The sequence below is a fragment of the Apostichopus japonicus genome, chromosome 8, assembly GCF_037975245.1.
Source record: "Apostichopus japonicus isolate 1M-3 chromosome 8, ASM3797524v1, whole genome shotgun sequence".
Lineage (NCBI taxonomy): Eukaryota > Metazoa > Echinodermata > Holothuroidea > Aspidochirotida > Stichopodidae > Apostichopus > Apostichopus japonicus.
The window spans coordinates 14,753,572-14,771,729 of record NC_092568.1 but is presented as its reverse complement, the minus strand read 5'-3'; the positions used below and the strand labels follow the sequence as shown (position 1 = coordinate 14,771,729).

The following is an 18,158-nucleotide window of genomic DNA, read 5'->3' as shown; positions in this document are numbered from 1 at the left end:
AGTGAGAAATCTAGCTAAGCCTAACCATCTGCTTATTTTCTGGAGATGTGACGCAGTTATATAAGACATCCATGGAATACTTTCGTTATTGCTGTTACGTTCGACCACATGGTTGCCTAACACCACACTAAGTCAATGGGAGTAGTCTAGCCTAGCCATCTGTTTATTAGGTGAAATTGTGACGCAGTTATAAGATATCTATGGAAAGCTTTCGTTATTGCTGTTATCTTCGAACACATGGTAGCCTAACACCACACTAAGTCAATGGGAAATCTGCCTAACCGTCGGTTTGCCATTTTTTTTTTTTTTTTTAAATCACACTTTGCTTAGGATTCGGGTAATAAATGAGGAACCGGGTAGTATCACGTCGGGCGGGTACCCGGGTACCCAGATAACCCGTGCAAACACTAATATATATATGTACATATGTGGGACATATATCTTGTAAGGAAGATACTAGCTATGTCATTATCTGTTGATTGTATGCACTTTGATTTTCACTTATAGGGATGGGTCTATTCAAGAATGGGACCTAGTTACCATGACATGTCTTAGAGCTCTTTATGGTCATAAAGGTGCAGTCAGAGATGTACAGGTAAGGTACCAGGGTGTCTTTTCATTTGGAACAGTTATTGCCTTTATACATAGGTTATTTCTATGATAAATTAATCATAGTGTTACGGCTTGGTTGTATGACTGTACATTAACATGGATAAACCTAATACAGGATAGGTAGATCCACCTTAGTGAGTGCAAAGTAGTACTGTTTCTGTGGAAGTTGAAGGTCAGTTGATCTCAAATCTGAAATGTTGAAAAAAAATAACTCCAAGCATAGTGGTTGGATGTACTTGGAAGGGTTACTCAAATTAAAGCTTAAATGAACTCCATGTTTGGTCAGAAGATCCATCTTAAAGAGTACAATAAGCCCTTTTTTTGTGTGTAGGTAATTAGTCAGTTGATATCCGTTGAGCTCAATGTCTGGAAACCTTTTAAACATGCTAGCATCAAAAGTAAAGCTCAAATGAACTACACTTGGTATGTACATCCATCTAAGCTAGTGCAATAATCATGTGTTTGCTGGAGGTCAAAGGTCACCTGACAACGCTATAGGTCAATGTCCCAATACCATGTAAACACAATAATTCCAAAGGCAAATTAGGTTAGAGATCATACCTCATCTTAGTACACACAAGAATTCTATCATCTTTGTGGAGTGCAAAGGTCATTTGATGTCAACATGTGTCAAAGTGTAATAATATTGTATAAGAGATCTTATTTGGATGGCAGTGTAAACTCGCAATACAGATCCACCTTAATGAGGACCCTATAGTTTTATTTAGAGGTCAATATCACTTAAGTTCAACAGAAGTCAAAGTTTAAAAACCTGGTAAACATGATATTAATGTAAGAACCTTGCTGATCACTTAAAGTCAATAACCGCCAAAAAACTTGAAAACTTGAAAAAATTGTATTGTGTGTGTATGTCCGTCCTAGGTAACCAAATTGTAAACAGCATAAGTGCAGACAACTGATGGATGTGACATATCTTCAGGCCTGAGTAATAAATACTATGTGAATAAACTTGCTGAATTCTTTTTCTCAAATGAATATATAGGCCAAGCTAAAGATTTTCCTCATGTTCCTGTTCTTCCTTTTCTGGTAATTGATCTTTTATGTAAATTCTGTCAGGACAGGTCAAAGATTTGTTCTCCAGTTGGTCCTACAGTTACACTCATGAACATTGCAAGTGACTAACATTCATATTTAGTCACATCATACAATGGTTTATATGGGATGAACATTGTAAGTTACAAACATTCCTATTTAGTCACATAGTACAATGGTTTATATGGGATGAACATTGTAAGTTAGGAACATTCCTATTTAGTCGCATAGTACAATGGTTTATATGGTATGAACATTGTAAGTTACAAACATTCCTATTTAGTCACATAGTACAATGGTTTATATGGGATGAACATTGTAAGTTACAAACATTCCTATTTAGTCGCATAGTACAATGGTTTATATGGGATGAACATTGTAAGTTACAAACATTCCTATTTAGTCGCATAGTACAATGGTTTATATGGGATGAACATTGTAAGTTAGGAACATTCCTATTTAGTCACATAGTACAATGGTTTATAAGGATGAACATTGTAAGTTAGGAACATTCCTATTCTGTCACATCATGCAATGGTTTATATGGTATGAACATTGTAAGTTAGGAACATTCCTATTTTGTCACATCATACAATGGTATATATGGTATGAACATTGTAAGTTGCGAACATTCCTATTTTGTCACATAGTACAATGGTTTGTTGTTGGCCATATATGTCAAACTTCATAAATTAGTACACCAGACTTTTCGTGCACAGTATATATACAATATATATGTTTGTTGCATCCTGTCATATCTCAATATTTTACAAATCAACATGTTCAGCTTCTCATCACATTATGGTTGTTTTCAATGCCGCTACAAAGTTGTGAAAGCTTTGTTTATACATGTTAAATTGTTTGATTCATATTAACTATCTTTATGTTGTGTACAGTCTTCTTCTGATAGGATTGTGAGCTGATGATGGTAATGTTTGTATCATGTTTAATTGTTGGATTCATATTAACTATCTTTATGTTGTGTACAGTCTTTTTCTGATAGGATTGTGAGCTGATGATGGTTATGTTTGTATCATGTTTAATTGTTTGATTCATATTAACTATCTTTATGTTGTGTACAGTCTTTTTCTGATAGGATTGTGAGCTGATGATGGTAATGTTTGTATCATGTTAAATTGTTTGATTCATATTAACTATCTTTATGTTGTGTACAGTCTTTTTCTGATAGGATTGTGAGCTGATGATGGTAATGTTTGTATCATGTTTAATTGTTGGATTCATATTAACTATCTTTATGTTGTGTACAGTCTTCTTCTGATAGGATTGTAAGCTGTAGTGATGACGGTAATGTTCGTATCTGGGATCTGATGCCACCTCCTCTTAGAGTTGGTGATAAGGCTGATAAGGATACCATAGCCACAACTACCATCCACCAGAGAAGAGATTCTTTGAGAAATTGAAATAGCACTGGAGCCTCACTACTTCAAACATTCTTTCAAATTAAGCTATAACTTAGTGCCAATGAACTGAGGTGATAAAGGTTAATGGATAATTGGTTATTGTATTCTGCAAGTTTGTCCTATGTAGACTGAAGTGCAAATATGTATTACTTCTATAGGTTACCATTTTGCATTCAAACATAACTAGTTCAATTGAGAAGACCAATATAATGTCAGTCATTTCTGCAAACATCACTTTTCAACCTCATATTAGTTTATTTCTAGGTTGAATTGGAAATAGAAATTGTTCTGTAACAGACTTTGTGGTGTTACATGGATGGGAAGTCATGAAAACGAGAAACAGGTTTCTACACTTCACTTGTATTATTTCAAAATAAGAGTTAAGCTGCATTTGAAAGGATTTGGTTTTGAAGGATGCAAGGATATATATTTGATGATTATGATCATTATCAGTATATTGAGTTAGTGCATGAGAATGATGTAATGCAGCTTGTTTCCATCAGGGAGAAGAGAATGACAGTGATGTGATCAATTTTTGTACCTGTCTTATCTCCCTCTCTCAACAACCTTCACAAATATTTTGCTGAACTCTTAACATTTACTGACATTGGAATGTCATTTCATGTTTAGCATTTCTTCATTGTTTGTAATGTTTGTCTGGTTAGCATTAGAGATTTGTTTTGAGGAAGTGTTCCAAGATAAAATTTTCTAGTTTGTAGCTTAAGACTGTTATTTTTCATGCATTCTTCCTATACTTCTTCCTTCTTTTGACCAATGATTCAATGATGTTAAATGTATATACTATAGGAGAACAGAATTTGCAGTTGCTGGAGCTGCAAAGAATCATCACAAGGAGCGTTGTGTTGGTATGATTGCTCACAAAAACAATAAAACAGCTGTTTTAAATTCTCAAGGTTAGAATTAATGTTAGCATTCACATTTTTCCGAATTTGCAATGTGCCCTGGACGCCAGCCTCTGTCATAAGATTTTGGCAAAACTGATCCCTTCTAAACTGGAATGTTACAATTGTTTTTTGTTTTTAAATATGTGTTTTGACTCATTGGCTTATTACAATGAAAAGTTGTGCCTTAATATACATTAGTTCAATGTGACTCATCCATTTGTGTTAGTCTTATGGCAGCATTTTGTTTTGAATATGAAGATTTCCACACAATGCAACATTGTAGCTTTTGCTGCCTGATTTTGAAGGTATTTGATTTGTATTTGAAATACTGTTTGTTTGTGCATGCATATGCCTATGATTAGTGCTACTAATGAAATAATTAAAGTGTCTTGGCGAGCCTCCTGGTTTTTAAGGCACTTACAAAATCTCCCAATTTTATATGCTAATCTTCCAACAAAATTTGATTTAACCCAATTAATTGTATTTTTCTATATGGCGATTAGAAATGGGCCGTGCATATGTTTTCACTCGCCACTGTGATCAAAGTGAAGAAAATCAAATCAGTTTTACAGGAAATAATTGTATAAAAATGATTTACATGCCATTGTGTTCTGGAGCACTAATGTTAGTGTGATTATTACTTTAAGGTAGCATATAGCTTTGCAAGGGTGACATGTAGAGCTAAACGTAATTGCCATGTTACTATTTGGTTCCTTGTTGGAAGAAATGGAACGTCTGCAGTAAGGTAGGCTTGTGTGAGTGTGTATGTCTGTGACACTTGCTTGGGTCTGCGATTACTGTAGAACAGAGTGATGGATGTTTGTCATACTTTCTGTGTAGATGTACTATAGAGAGAAGGTAGGCACTTTTGTTTTTGGCACTGACCTGAATATTAAGGAGGTTATGGGATCAAACCTAAAAGTCTTTACATTGCAATGACTCTGCAACCTTAAGTTGGATTGTATACAGTTGTTGCTTAATAGCTAGTACATGTAGGCCTAAATTGCCAGGTAAATTTTGGGGACAGGCGATTCCAAATTTCATTTCCACCTAAAATGTACTTTGGGACACATTCTGGCCATGAATTTGTGGAGCCAAATGTTTTTGGACCATTTAGATCCATATTTTTGGGGGTTCAAGAGTCCGGGGGAGGGGGGAATACATTTTGAGGCAGTTTGTTTGGGCCAATTGTTTTGGGACCATTTAGGCGTAAAACTTTATCGGTCACAGTGTTTTGGGGAGGGGCAAAAATTTCAAAATTGCAATAACTCGATCACCTTAAATCTAATTGTATCCAAACTTGAAATACAGTTGTTGGTTAATAGCTGGTACATCTGGGCCTAATAGTTTATGTCATTTTGGCCTAAAAGTTTGTCTGATCATCTACTACATCTACTAAGTATGATATCACTCATTCATACACACACACATACACACAAACAAATCAACTTGACTTCGTAGAGTTCAGGGGCCTGCAACATAAGAACCATAAGCCAGCATGTACGCATCGTGTGTGGTTTCTTTACATCCGGGTATGCTTCATGGGTATGCCTAGGATAGGCCAAATACTAATAATAACAATACATGTAGCCTATCATCCTACTTAACTGATGCATACTAATGGAAATATAGGTTGATCTAACTTGCAAGGAAAATTAATATTCAAAGCAACATGCATTAACAGTGAAAGGTCTTGGAATTTTACAGTTAGATCCTTAAAGTCATGGAAAAGTCAGGAAATGTTTTATCCTCAAATGTGTACTGTGGAAACGATGACTTACTCGCGGACCAAATAGTTTTCAGCCAACATTCTGCCAGCTCAAGTTGGATATAGCGATAACTTGACTACATGGAGTGACAGTTTGGTACCTGCCCATTTGTGTGAAGTAGATACTATGCATTCATTATATCAACTATACTATTGGGTGATGACATACAACGCTTTAATATTCCATATTTAATATTCATTGGGCTCTTGCTTTTGCTGGATTTTGCACAATTCTACCTATTCAAATCTTCCACTTTTTGGTATGGAAATATTTTATTTCGTGCTTTATGTGAAAGACATGTTGGCCCATCTGGGACTGTGAGCTGAAAGACACATGCTGAGTACAATAGAAACAGTATCCAGAATTATAAAGGCTATGTAGTGTCATGAAAATCTCTTTTACAAATATTACTGTGATTAACATATTTGTAGTACCTTATATTAAACACCTTGATAGAAAACTGATTGCTTACTGTAATTAACATATTTGTAGTACCTTATATTAAACACCTTGATAGAAAACTGATTGCTTACTGTGATTAACATAGTTGTAGTACCTTATATATTAAACACCTTGATAGAAAACTGATTGCTTACTGTGATTAACATAGTTGTAGTACCTTATATATTAAACACCTTGATAGAAAACTGATTGCTTACTGTGATTAACATAGTTGTAGTACCTTATATATTAAACACCTTGATAGAAAACTGATTGCTTACTGTGATTAACATAGTTGTAGTACCTTATATATTAAACACCTTGATAGAAAACTGATTGCTTGCTGTCATTAACATAGTTGTAGTACCTTATATATTAAACACCTTGATAGAAAACTGATTGCTTACTGTGATTAACATAGTTGTAGTACCTTATATATTAAACACCTTGATAGAAAACTGATTGCTTACTGTGATTAACATAGTTGTAGTACCTTATATATTAAACACCTTGATAGAAAACTGATTGCTTGCCAGGCAGATAGTAGTACTTGATCCAATAATATCCTTATTGGACATATCATCGTTTTCAGTGTACTATATTTACCTTTTGTTTAATTTGAATCTAAAGTTAATGATATAATGTTTATATTGTTTGTATTGGTTTAAAGTAGATTTCTTCTGAAACAACTTCGTTTCTGTATTACTCTCAAAATGTTTCAAAGCTGTTTACTTTACAAACTGATTCTCTACTACGTTAAGTGAGTACGTTAAGTGACTTAGGCATAAATTGATGACAACTCAAAGCTGTGTGTTGAATGTATGTGATTGATTCTAGATCCTACTCTTGGTGAACCTTGTAAGTAGTTTTGAAAGCAAGATTTAAATAAATGATCCATTATCTTCCATCAGATTCGTTAAGTTTTATATGGCTTGATTCTCTTCTTACACAAATTGATACAGTTTACTGTTAAGAAGCATCACTGGTTCATGAAACTGACAATTAACACCCCAAATGTAGTAGGATACAGCCTGACTACATCAGCTGTGTATGTATTGCAGGCCTGGGCCCATTTTGAAATGTAACAGATTATTGTTGACATTTTGAACATTTGTTGTGACATTAACGCAATAAATAAACAATATGTTTTGTGTTCAAGTGTATATGCTGGCAGGAGAGGTCACACAGTAAATAATACCAGCTGTTCCTCACTAATGTCTCTGAGGATAAGGAGTAAAGTGTACAAATATCAAATATTTAGTCAGCCTAGTTGTAATTGGCAACTGATGTGTTTAGTGGTTATATTTTTGTTATTCTGACTTTCTTCAGAAACATTCGTTGTGTTACTATCCTGAAATCAAATTTGACCGAATGAACACTTAAAAATCCAAATACCTATCTCCATAACCTTACCAACAACATTTTATGACACTGATAAAATCCTCTCTCAAACAGCCGAGTCATATCCATAACATCTCAGTTGTTTGCTTGCATAATTGATTTAATAATTGTTATAATATTCATATTAAACAAGAGTAAACTCTTTCACTGTTTCTTGAGTTCCATGTTTTTAAAACTAAAAGATTGTTTTTCATGGTCCTTTCCCATCAGTTTTCAAGTCTTTCTTTGACGACCTTATGATCAGATCAGATTCCACTGCTTTCCTTGATTGTAGAGTTCTGTACCAAAAAGGACAGTTAACTTAACAAAGCATGAACACTGCAATGGTGTATTTATACACCTATTAAAAAGAAATCTTAACTTGATATGCAAATATGAGGATCAGCATCAAATATCTGCTCTTGACTGTGCGCTACGCGATCATAAACTGCGAACATTTGTTAATTTGTAATTGCACATGGCGACAGTAGTGTCTCATTGTCCACAACCGGAAGCACCTCAAATGGATTTTATAAATGTAATAAATGTTTTTACCAATTATTATTATTAATTAAAACTATTAGACCATGTGATTTAGCAGTAGTATTTATCTTGAAAATGTTGAAATGTAAAAAGGAAGTAAGCAGACTTAACTTAATGAAAGTATCCATCAAGGAACCCGACGTATAGAGGGGCAGTATAAGAGTGCTGGAATAGCTGGCATATTTCTGTCGTCTCATTAAATATGATTTGGATTTGTTATTGAAATCTTCTTCGCCACCTGTTGTAGCCACACATGAAAGGATTACCTCGGATAGTTAACATAACCCGTCTGTTGAAACTAAACTTGTCTGATTTATTGCCGATCGTGGTTTAAATCGACACCACCGCGACCCGTTTATTAAGATCATAATAACACTGTTTGCTTAACATTATACAAATGACCCCCATCAGTCATAAATTACTAATAGCTAGAAACATTCCTTAACTTGCTTGGTTCGGAATGCCTCAAATGCTTACGATAGATTTCTCTGCTGCTGTAAACATCGGTTATGTTTTCACCATCGACTATTCAATATCTATTTTATGCAATTTTGACCCAGTTAATATTAAAGATATCTCACTTGTCGTGATTGTACCAGTCGAGCAGTTCTTCACACTAGGTTAATTGCAAGGAGAAAAGGAGTTTCTCTTTACGTTTGCCTTGAAAATAGCATATTTTCGTCTTTTTTTGTTACAAGCAAAATGTTCCAATATGTATATATCTCCTAACAAGTTAACTAGGTATGACAACGGTTGAAATGCATTTAACGAACATTCTTAATCAATACCCTTCTACCAAATTTAGCGTTCTTGAAGACTAACATTTATAAGCCGTGTTTATGCATAGTAGCAACACAGTAGCTTATGTTTTCACGTGCACAAATCTGCATACGTAATAATATAATATGCAAGTTATCGAGTAGAATCACACTTTAAACCGTCGAGGCCCCATCCGAGACACCCGCGTGTATGGCAAGCCATATGGGACAAACACTGCATAATATATCCGCGTATTAATTGGAATTTATACGGGTATTAATTCGAATATATACGCGTATATATTATGAGCCAATCATATGGCTTAAATATATCCGCGTATTAATTCGAATATATCCACGTATTAATTCGAATATATACACGTATTAATTCGAATATATACACGTATTAAATAAAATACATATGGAGATTAAATCCAATATATGCACGGATTAATTAGAATATACACGAAAAAACATTTCCGCTCTTGCTGTGTACATATACCAACGATAAATGTTTTGGCTGGCTCGCGAGATCGCTTCAAAAAGCGAAATTTTACACATGTACAACACATGTATATTCGAATTAATACGCGTATATATTCGAATTAATACGCGGATATATTATGCGGTGTTTGTCCCACATGGCTTGCCATACGCGTGGTGATGCCAGTTGTCGATCACAATAATTACTCTAAACCCAAGAGACCTGGAGCTGTGGTACGTACCCCTGTCGGATCTTTTATGTAAAGCCTGATAAGTGCTCCTTTCATAAAGTGCCACCTTTTGTTAATGAAAATTACGGTATCCTTTCGTTTTGTTTGGAAAACTACATTCAAGTACAGGGCTTTTGTGGTGAGGATGAACAAAGGATTAAATTTCTCGGGACGTTTAGAGTTAAGTTTGTGGTTTGCCCCGTCACTTCATAGTCACATGACCCATTGATGTTTGTGCCCCTCCACATTAACAACCCTCCCGCCGCCACTGGGCGAGATCCAAGAAGGTGAAATAATTATGTTTCTGTTAACCGGGTGGAATGCTATTTGTAGACCAATGAAACCGTCAAAATGGATTCTAGGCGATGAAGGTATATTTGGTATGAATGATTTCAGTTGCGTCATGATCCCTGGCACCTTCCTTGTGGTCATTATTTAATACACGCTGTTTTCAAGTGACAACAACTGGTCATCATTGATCTATTTTGAGTATAAATTGGGAATTAAAAGCAATATAAAGCCGCTTATATCAAATAGCACATTCATTCATTGATTTATTGGTATCTTCATGAACAACAATAAAACAAAAGTAAAGAACGCACAGTTAATGAGAAGTCTGGGTGGCCGCAACAGCTGCACTGGTGCAGTGGCTAACATGATGTGCTTTATTTTTACATACGACGTCATAATCACAGAGGCACGCCATCCCAGACACGCACACCCACCAAGTTCATCCGCTTTACGATTTTAGGGGAGTTTGTAACAGTTTCCTGTTCACTCACATGGACATTTCCTTTCAACTATATACATCCTTCACCGTATTTATTGTGCTACCCTGTAGTACTGCCACTGTAACTAAAGTAGTACGTTAGTCCGTAGGCCTGTTTGTACCAATCACTCAGGCACACCACCTCACCAAATTTCAGTTGCGTGCCACTATCGAGGTGGAGATGGACTATAAATTTACTACCGGTATACCATTTTCGCACAAACCTTCAACGTGACATGGCAGAATCACCGCTGTACTAAACGTATAACAATAGGAACAGACCATTATCTACGTAACAGTGTCTTGAATATGTTTAATTAAGATGTCTATGATAGCCTACAGCAATGATATAAATTCATTGGAGTAGCGGACAGGTGGGGTGGGGTGGGGTTTGGAAAGAGGGAAAAGTTCCAGTATAAACACAATGAAATACTTTGAATTCACGGAAAAAGATACACATTTATCCACTCTTCCTGTCTTGGTCTTTTTAACGACTACTTACGAATGCACCATTTTCGGAAACTTCGTCACCTTCACTGGCCACTGACCGTTGAAAAATTGCTTTGTTTTCTAGAAATGGAGAACAACCAGTACCCTGACCGACGCTATATTCGACAACACCACAAAGGGCTACCATGTATGAGGGATCCCGAGGAGCCCTGGATAATGATTTTGTTTTTGTCCTCTGCATGGACAGCTTTCATATTACAGAAAGCTCATAACTTCTTAGGCTGTTTCTCATATCAAAGTGTGGCACGTACACCGGCGCCTAAGTGTCAGTACAAGTTTGCTTTTCATACTAAAATTTTGCAACGGAGGCTTTAGATGTAAAAGACTTGCACAAAGTGATTCTCCATTGTGGACCCCCCCCCCCACCTTTTTTTTTTTGTCTTGTATCTTTGAGGTAATAACATGCAAGCTCACACTCCCCTTTCCGAGGTCAGTGTCTGCTCTGTGTTGGGTTCCTTACACCAACATTAGTCTACTCGGAAAGGAAAATATAGAGCTATCAAGTAAGGTAAAACCTTATTTTTCATCATTTGACGACTCATGATAAACTACTGACTTTCTGTGAGTGACATTGTTTCACTTTAAAGACATTTTGTTGTCCTACCTGGGTGGTTTACGTTACCCTCGCGGTAATCATCACATACTTGGAAAAGTTTATTCTAGCTTTGCCTTTTCTCAGCCAATACGTAAATAAATATGGTCTCGTTTTTCACGTTTAATAGTTTAATAACTGGAGCGTTTCATTTGGTGAGGTTCGAAATTTCAAAATTGTATTTCCTGACACGCACTTGAATGCAACCTCGTTTCCTGTGTAAAGATGAGTGGCTCGAGAGAGTCTGCTGGAAAAGACAAGCATAAACCTTTAGATCAATTCCTAGACATTACGGCTTGTATGACCGTTGAATGACTGGAGTCATGTAGAACGGTACTTGTCTGTACATATTGGATGATGACAAAAACGATTGTAAAAATTCGACTCTGTTTTCCCCTATTCTACATCTATATGGTAACCCATACACGTGGATTAAAATAGAATATTCCATATTTACGATTATTCGAATATGTACGCGTTCCGTATATATTCATAACCAATCACAGGGCGTTTTATGTGGTCATCTTAAGTGGTCATATTTAGTTGAATATATGCATGTTTAATTGAATACATATACGTGTATTGAATCTACACAAAATTGACAGGAATTTATACTCGTACTAAATCATGTTACATCTTTGGACAAAGAAAAAATAGCTTTCTAATTCGCCCTCGCTACCCCACCCCCAAAATGGGTAATAATCCCTTGCTGCTGAAGGTAACAAGGATGTTGCGTAAGGACTCGCCGAGTTTAAAACGCAGTTTTGTTTTATTCTAAATAATAGGGTTAAATGGGTGAGTCATCGTTTGGGCACCTTGCGGAATTTGGGGCATGAGCGTCCGTAAGGCGAGAGAGGGGGGGGGGGAGCAAAGTAGTTAAACAAGCAAGAAATATATGGAAATGCTTTATCTTCCATGTGCTTCTCCCCTGAACCCCACTTTGGCTGTCAAAATCAACCAAATGGAGACGGTACTGATCTAAAAACTGCAGACAGTGACGTAACAGTGACGTCACACTGGCGATGCAACCGGGCAACGCCCCCCTCCTTTAATTGGGAATTCAAACAAAGAGGTACCAAAATATATGAAATTGCTCTCCCAAACCATGGCTGGGCTTCGGTGAATTTGGCCTCTCTTTTGGAGGCCCATTGATATCGCTGAAACGATCCTTTCTACGCCACTTCCCCAGCCCCAGCGACCCTACAAATGAGTTGAATTTTTAGGGATAACTGATTAATACATACAACCGGTTATTGAAAGTCGAAGCAGTACGCATGCCCCTCTGACTTTTCTTTCTGAATGTGTATGATTTCGGGTAGCGTTACGGAAATTGTATGAATAAAGCTCAGTTAGTATATTTTGTCCAGTCAAACATATTTTCCTGGAATATAAGGTATGGCTCCATCTCTGAACACTATCTACAGACCGGGCCAATATTTCCTATTACACCCGCCACGTTCCCGTGGCTTTACGTCAACCGGAACAAAACAGTTGATGTCCCTATATATACCAATATACCCCTCATAGGTGCCCCATTAGTTGTATGGGCAAACAGAATAGTGATCCACAACGTTGGTACTTTATCATTGCGTTTTCAAAGCGGAATCAAACTCAAGCGAAAATTGGATATTATGTTGGCAATGGTATACTCTTCATAAACGTTAACAAACGAATCATGCCATGACGTTTTGAGGTATATAGTTTTTTATTGTTGGATACATGCGGCCATGATGATAATTAACCAGTGCCTGAACATGCTATTACTTGTTGGAGGAGCAATTGACATTCACTTAATTCATTAATGAAACGAAAAATGTCTACCTTTGTATTGCAGCGAAATCATGTAGGCCTATTTCATGAAACGTTGCAGCTTCAATGAATTCCAAGAGGCAGTGGCGTAGCTACGGGGGGGGGGGGGCGTGGGGGCGACAGCCCCCCCCCCCCCCCCCCCCATGAAAGCTTGTCCCCCCAGTCGCCCCCACTGGGATTTTGGGTGTCGAAAAAAAATTACATGTGCGAAAAATATATCATTGGTCTGAATGGTCTCGAATCTCCATGTTGACCACTCATGAACGACCCTTCGACCGCTGACCGGCAGTAGGCTATAGTTGCTGAAAAACCTGACGTGACATAGCGCATAGGCCGAGAAGTCTACAGTAGTCGCACTGTACTGAAAACGCATGTTAACGACCGTCGAATAATATAATTCCTGCTCTACAAGACTACAACACACATAATGTTTACTACTGAATCACATGTGTGTTCGACTGTTCAGGCAAACTTTGCCTTTGTCACTCTCTTTTAAAATATCCATAATCCCTAACATACAAATAAATACTAATACAAACAGCCAATCAGTATCCTGTAACCAGTGCGCATTAACTGATCAAATAAGCTAGTGAGCAATACTATACCCTTATAGAAAGGTGGTTTCCATGTACTTGAATGCCAAAGAAGATGTTAAAAGGTAAAAAATGCTGACATCATACACATGTTTCTCACATCATTGCTCGCGTCATTGCCTCGATACCCTGTTACATTTTCAATCGGGTTTTCACCTCTGGGACGTACCCTGATGCTCTTAAAACCGCTAAAAAAACAAATTTGCAAGAAAGGAGACAACACTCTCGCTGAGAACTGCCGGCCAACAGTGGCGGAGCGTCCAAACAGTCAGGGGAGCGGATGCCCCCCCCCCCCCCTGACGGACTCAAATGGACTGCTGGCGCTCTTTTCAGCTTTTTAGCACTTTTTACTTATTCGCGATTATTGACTTTTTTATTGCACTCTCATCTACCTATCGACATTTGTCACATTTTGTTGGTGTAGTTTACTGACAAAATGCTCTAACGTACGGCGGTATTTAATTTATCGGCACTTAATTCCGTTGTACGAAACTCTTTCTAAGAACTGTACGGGGTTTTCGATCTATTTTTTCGAAAACATGAGCACTCACAAAGATACAACATGGATTGTGATGAAGCGCATTTACTTTCATCACCCATATAAACTTCCGACTTGTCACAATTGGCGATGACACATATTTATTCTTCGATCGTTTATCTGCAAATTAGCAAGGCCCGGAAAGGGTCATTTCCGGCGATCTAGGGAATATCTTTACTCAAAAAATTTCTGTACGCTCCGCGCCAACCTGTGGTGGCGCTCCGCTTAGATCGTGTCGAAAGCGCCCATACAGGCCATTCTCGCCCCCTGACCAATACCCCTAGCTCCGCCACTGCCGGCCAATCAGTCTATCACCCTAATGATATTTCAGACGCAATCTTTGATGTCAGTTTGACATATAGTTCGGTCATTTCAGTATGTTACTTGGCTGAAAGCCCAGTCAATCTTTCTTTATTTTCCAGGCGCAATTTGCAGATTTGTCGAAAAATGTCAATGCCGGTGTCAAACTCACAAAAGATATGTCATGATATTTCAAAGTAACTTACCAGATTTTTTTATTTTTTTTTTATTTCACTAAACTATTTGATGACCATATCAAAACATGGGATCTCAAAATAAAGGATGTTGAGAAAACTTTAGAGCAGCTTAGAAGGCCTGGGAAGTGTCATTTCCAACGATCTAGGAGGCCTTTTTAGCTAAAAAATTCCCGTACGCTGCGCGCCAACTCGTGGTGGCGCTCCGCTTAGATAGTAACAAGAAAATGGTCAAGCCCCCCCAGATAATGTTCAAGCCCCCCAACGCCCCCCCCCCCCACTGAAAAAATCCTGGCTACGCCAAGAGGCACTAATTTAATTTAATTAAAGAATACATTTCGTTAAACTAAAATATTAGTATTCAGGCTATATTAAAACACCAGTCAACAATTTATAAACTCCATGATTTCACTTTTTCCATACTGGTTCTTTGTCCTGTGCACCTAATAATTATCGCGACGTTTAAGATCTTGATAAAACAAAGTTGTGTATTTGTAGCGTCTCAAGTTCGTATCCTTCTTGTTCCCCCTTGTTTTGAATTGTGTAAATTGTAGTGCGACTTGGGCTGCACCCTATGGGGCCGTATGTTCTTCTTATTCGCGAAGTTTCCTCGAAAATGGGAAAAAGGCTAAAATAGCTAAAAATATCCCGGCCATATTTATAATCCATTTGAAGTGGACTGGTGTTTCCTTTGTACATTTTGTGGCTTCCGTTCGACCAACTGACATGTGTATAAGATATATATATATATACCAATGACTATGATTGCTATAAAAGTATAAGGGACGGTAGTACTGCTTGAATGTTGCAGAAATGTTGCAATAGGTGTGAGTGAGGTGTATTAGTCATACGTATATAGACCGCACTCAACTCCCCCTGTAGTTTTCACCCGAGAATCGAATTACTCGCCAAATTTAGCTACATACCTGCTGCGCTACGGTTTGGTTGCATCTATTGATTTGGGACTAATTGTCATACGAAACAGTACTCTAACTAGAGTAAGCAAAGACAGTTCCAAGTATGATTGTCATTAAATATAGGTACGCCTTTGCTTGGGCTTCACAATTAACGACATTGGTAAACTCTATAGGCCTACATCGTCAGTATTTCCTATATATATATAATCTAGTCGATACACAACGACCTGAGTCTTGGAAGTATTATAGCGTAATGCATACATCGTACATTAAGTCCAGTATGAACACTAAATGTCCTGTTCACATTACCGTTATTATCAGTACCTTTCATATCTCTGTACAAGTATTTTCGACCAATGGTGCCTATTATATGGCGCTGAAGTCTGGAGAAAATAATTTTGGGATATTTCGTCATTCCTTAAACTGGACACCGAGTTAAAAAGACTATAACTGTAAACAATCTGTATATTTAGTCTACCAACTTAGACGTCAATTTTACAAATGAAATAAAATAATGCACTGAGTTCACACCACAGTTAAATGATTTGGTCAAGCCGAGGTGTGTTGCGATCTAAGGTAGCTATAATTATATATATAACCCACATTGCAGGTGGACACCACCTGCAATGTAACAACGTAAAAACTGAGGTCAATTTTTGTGGTTCGCAAACAACGAGATATTTCGATGATCCACCACACGTCGTCCAGAAAATGATCCATGCACTGATGCTGACGCAAATATCATCATATCATATTTATTCTATATATTATATATTATATATATATATATATATATATATATATAGCGATCTTCAGACAACTCAACAGAGTTGTCTGAAGATCGCTATAACGCGTAAAACTCCGAGTTACAACTACTAGTGTTCCACTAGTCTCATCTAGTATCAACATATATATATATATATATATATATATATATATATATATATATATATATATATATATATATATATATATATATATATAAATATATATATACGTTTATTCTTAAATCGTATATGGAGTATTCTAACATGTAACGCTATAAAGTATCGCATTCACGAAGCAGGGTACTATTAGTAGAGAATTTCTGAACCTTGGAGCCTTGGTTCTCGTTGATATATTGGATTGCGTTTTGACACACTCGTAAGGTACAGAATCTTAAAGTCTTAAAATTTCCTTTTCTGCAAATTGCAGTATTTATTAGCCACTTAAGTTGCTCAGGTGTGTATTTAAATCATGTAAACCAAAGCCTTTCACGACGTTAAATTCACCTGTACGCGCCGATTCTCCTCATTCAGGCCAGGCAACATGACGCTTGTAACGTCACCAGTGGCGAATGTCTGAAGGCACCGTATATTAAAGTTTACCGCATCCATAAATATGTCATTTGTCACAAAGTGGGTAATAAAGTGACAAATATATCAAGTTACTGAAGTTAAACATCGGTTTATACTCGATTATTCCATTACTAGACGGAAGTGCACCAACTGCGACCGAAAAGAAACTTGTTAAAGCTATATGAATCACGTATGATTTAGTAACAATTACGGTGGTGTATCCAATATTATAGAAACATTATAGAAATCTATGAACAAGTACGTATGCTTTAATATTGCTAAATTAGATAGTCGAACAGTGTCAGATGTAAAGACACTGCTTCTTTAATCGATATCCTGCCAGAGACTTCATGTTAAATTATACGACGCCTAATAAGAAAATTTGATTAGTGCAGGTACCTGTAAAACCCATAAAAAATGCTTTTAACATCGGCATTTAAAGGTGGGATCGCTCGTAATTTCCTCGTAAATTCTGTCCTTCACACCACCCGATTCAAAAATAATATCAATACTACCCTCTATCGGATCGTCGCTGTTGTCTCGTAATTTCTCAGCAATCCCGTATTTACGGCTAGTAAGCAATAAACGGGTTCGGTTACTTGAACGGTGGCCTTGGCGAAATTCCTGCATAGTTTCTTGTCTGTGGCAGTACAGGGAGTTGTTATGGAACAACTCCCTGGTCAGTAGTATGCGGTATTACGCCGCGTTTTCGTGTGTGTTGTGTGATACAAAACTCAGTGCTTTGTTTTACGTTCAGAACTTTTCACAACTAATGGGCTGTACAGTATAGGTTACGGTCGAGCTTTGCATCAGGCGTAATAGTTCGACCAGGGAGCTGCTACTCTAGCAGTTCCCTGCTTTTACTCTTTTAGGCCTACATGATGAGCAGTCGAAGTCAAGAAACAGCTCAAGAAACTAATAGTTATGAACTTTATGTCTGATTCACGCTGACTGGTGTCACAAAAAGACAAACGCGAATGAGTGAAAAAAATTGACTGAAGTGA

The 18,158-nt window shown here is 37.1% G+C and overlaps 1 protein-coding gene across 3 annotated transcripts in view; it reads left to right on the top strand.

Moving 5' to 3' along the window:
• Window positions 1-7,749, top strand: part of LOC139970681 (uncharacterized) — a 97,022-nt gene extending 89,273 nt beyond the window's left edge. For 2 of the 3 annotated variants that reach the window (XM_071976578.1, XM_071976577.1), the window contains exons 17-18: window positions 508-595; window positions 2,934-7,749. In XM_071976578.1, the coding sequence (XP_071832679.1) occupies window positions 508-595; window positions 2,934-3,086 (241 nt within the window). In that variant the 3' untranslated portion in view covers window positions 3,087-7,749. Of the gene's footprint in view, window positions 1-507; window positions 596-2,561 lie in introns of all 3 variants that reach the window. The other variant, XM_071976579.1, reaches the window with a different exon arrangement.
• Window positions 7,750-18,158: the final 10,409 nt, after the last annotated feature.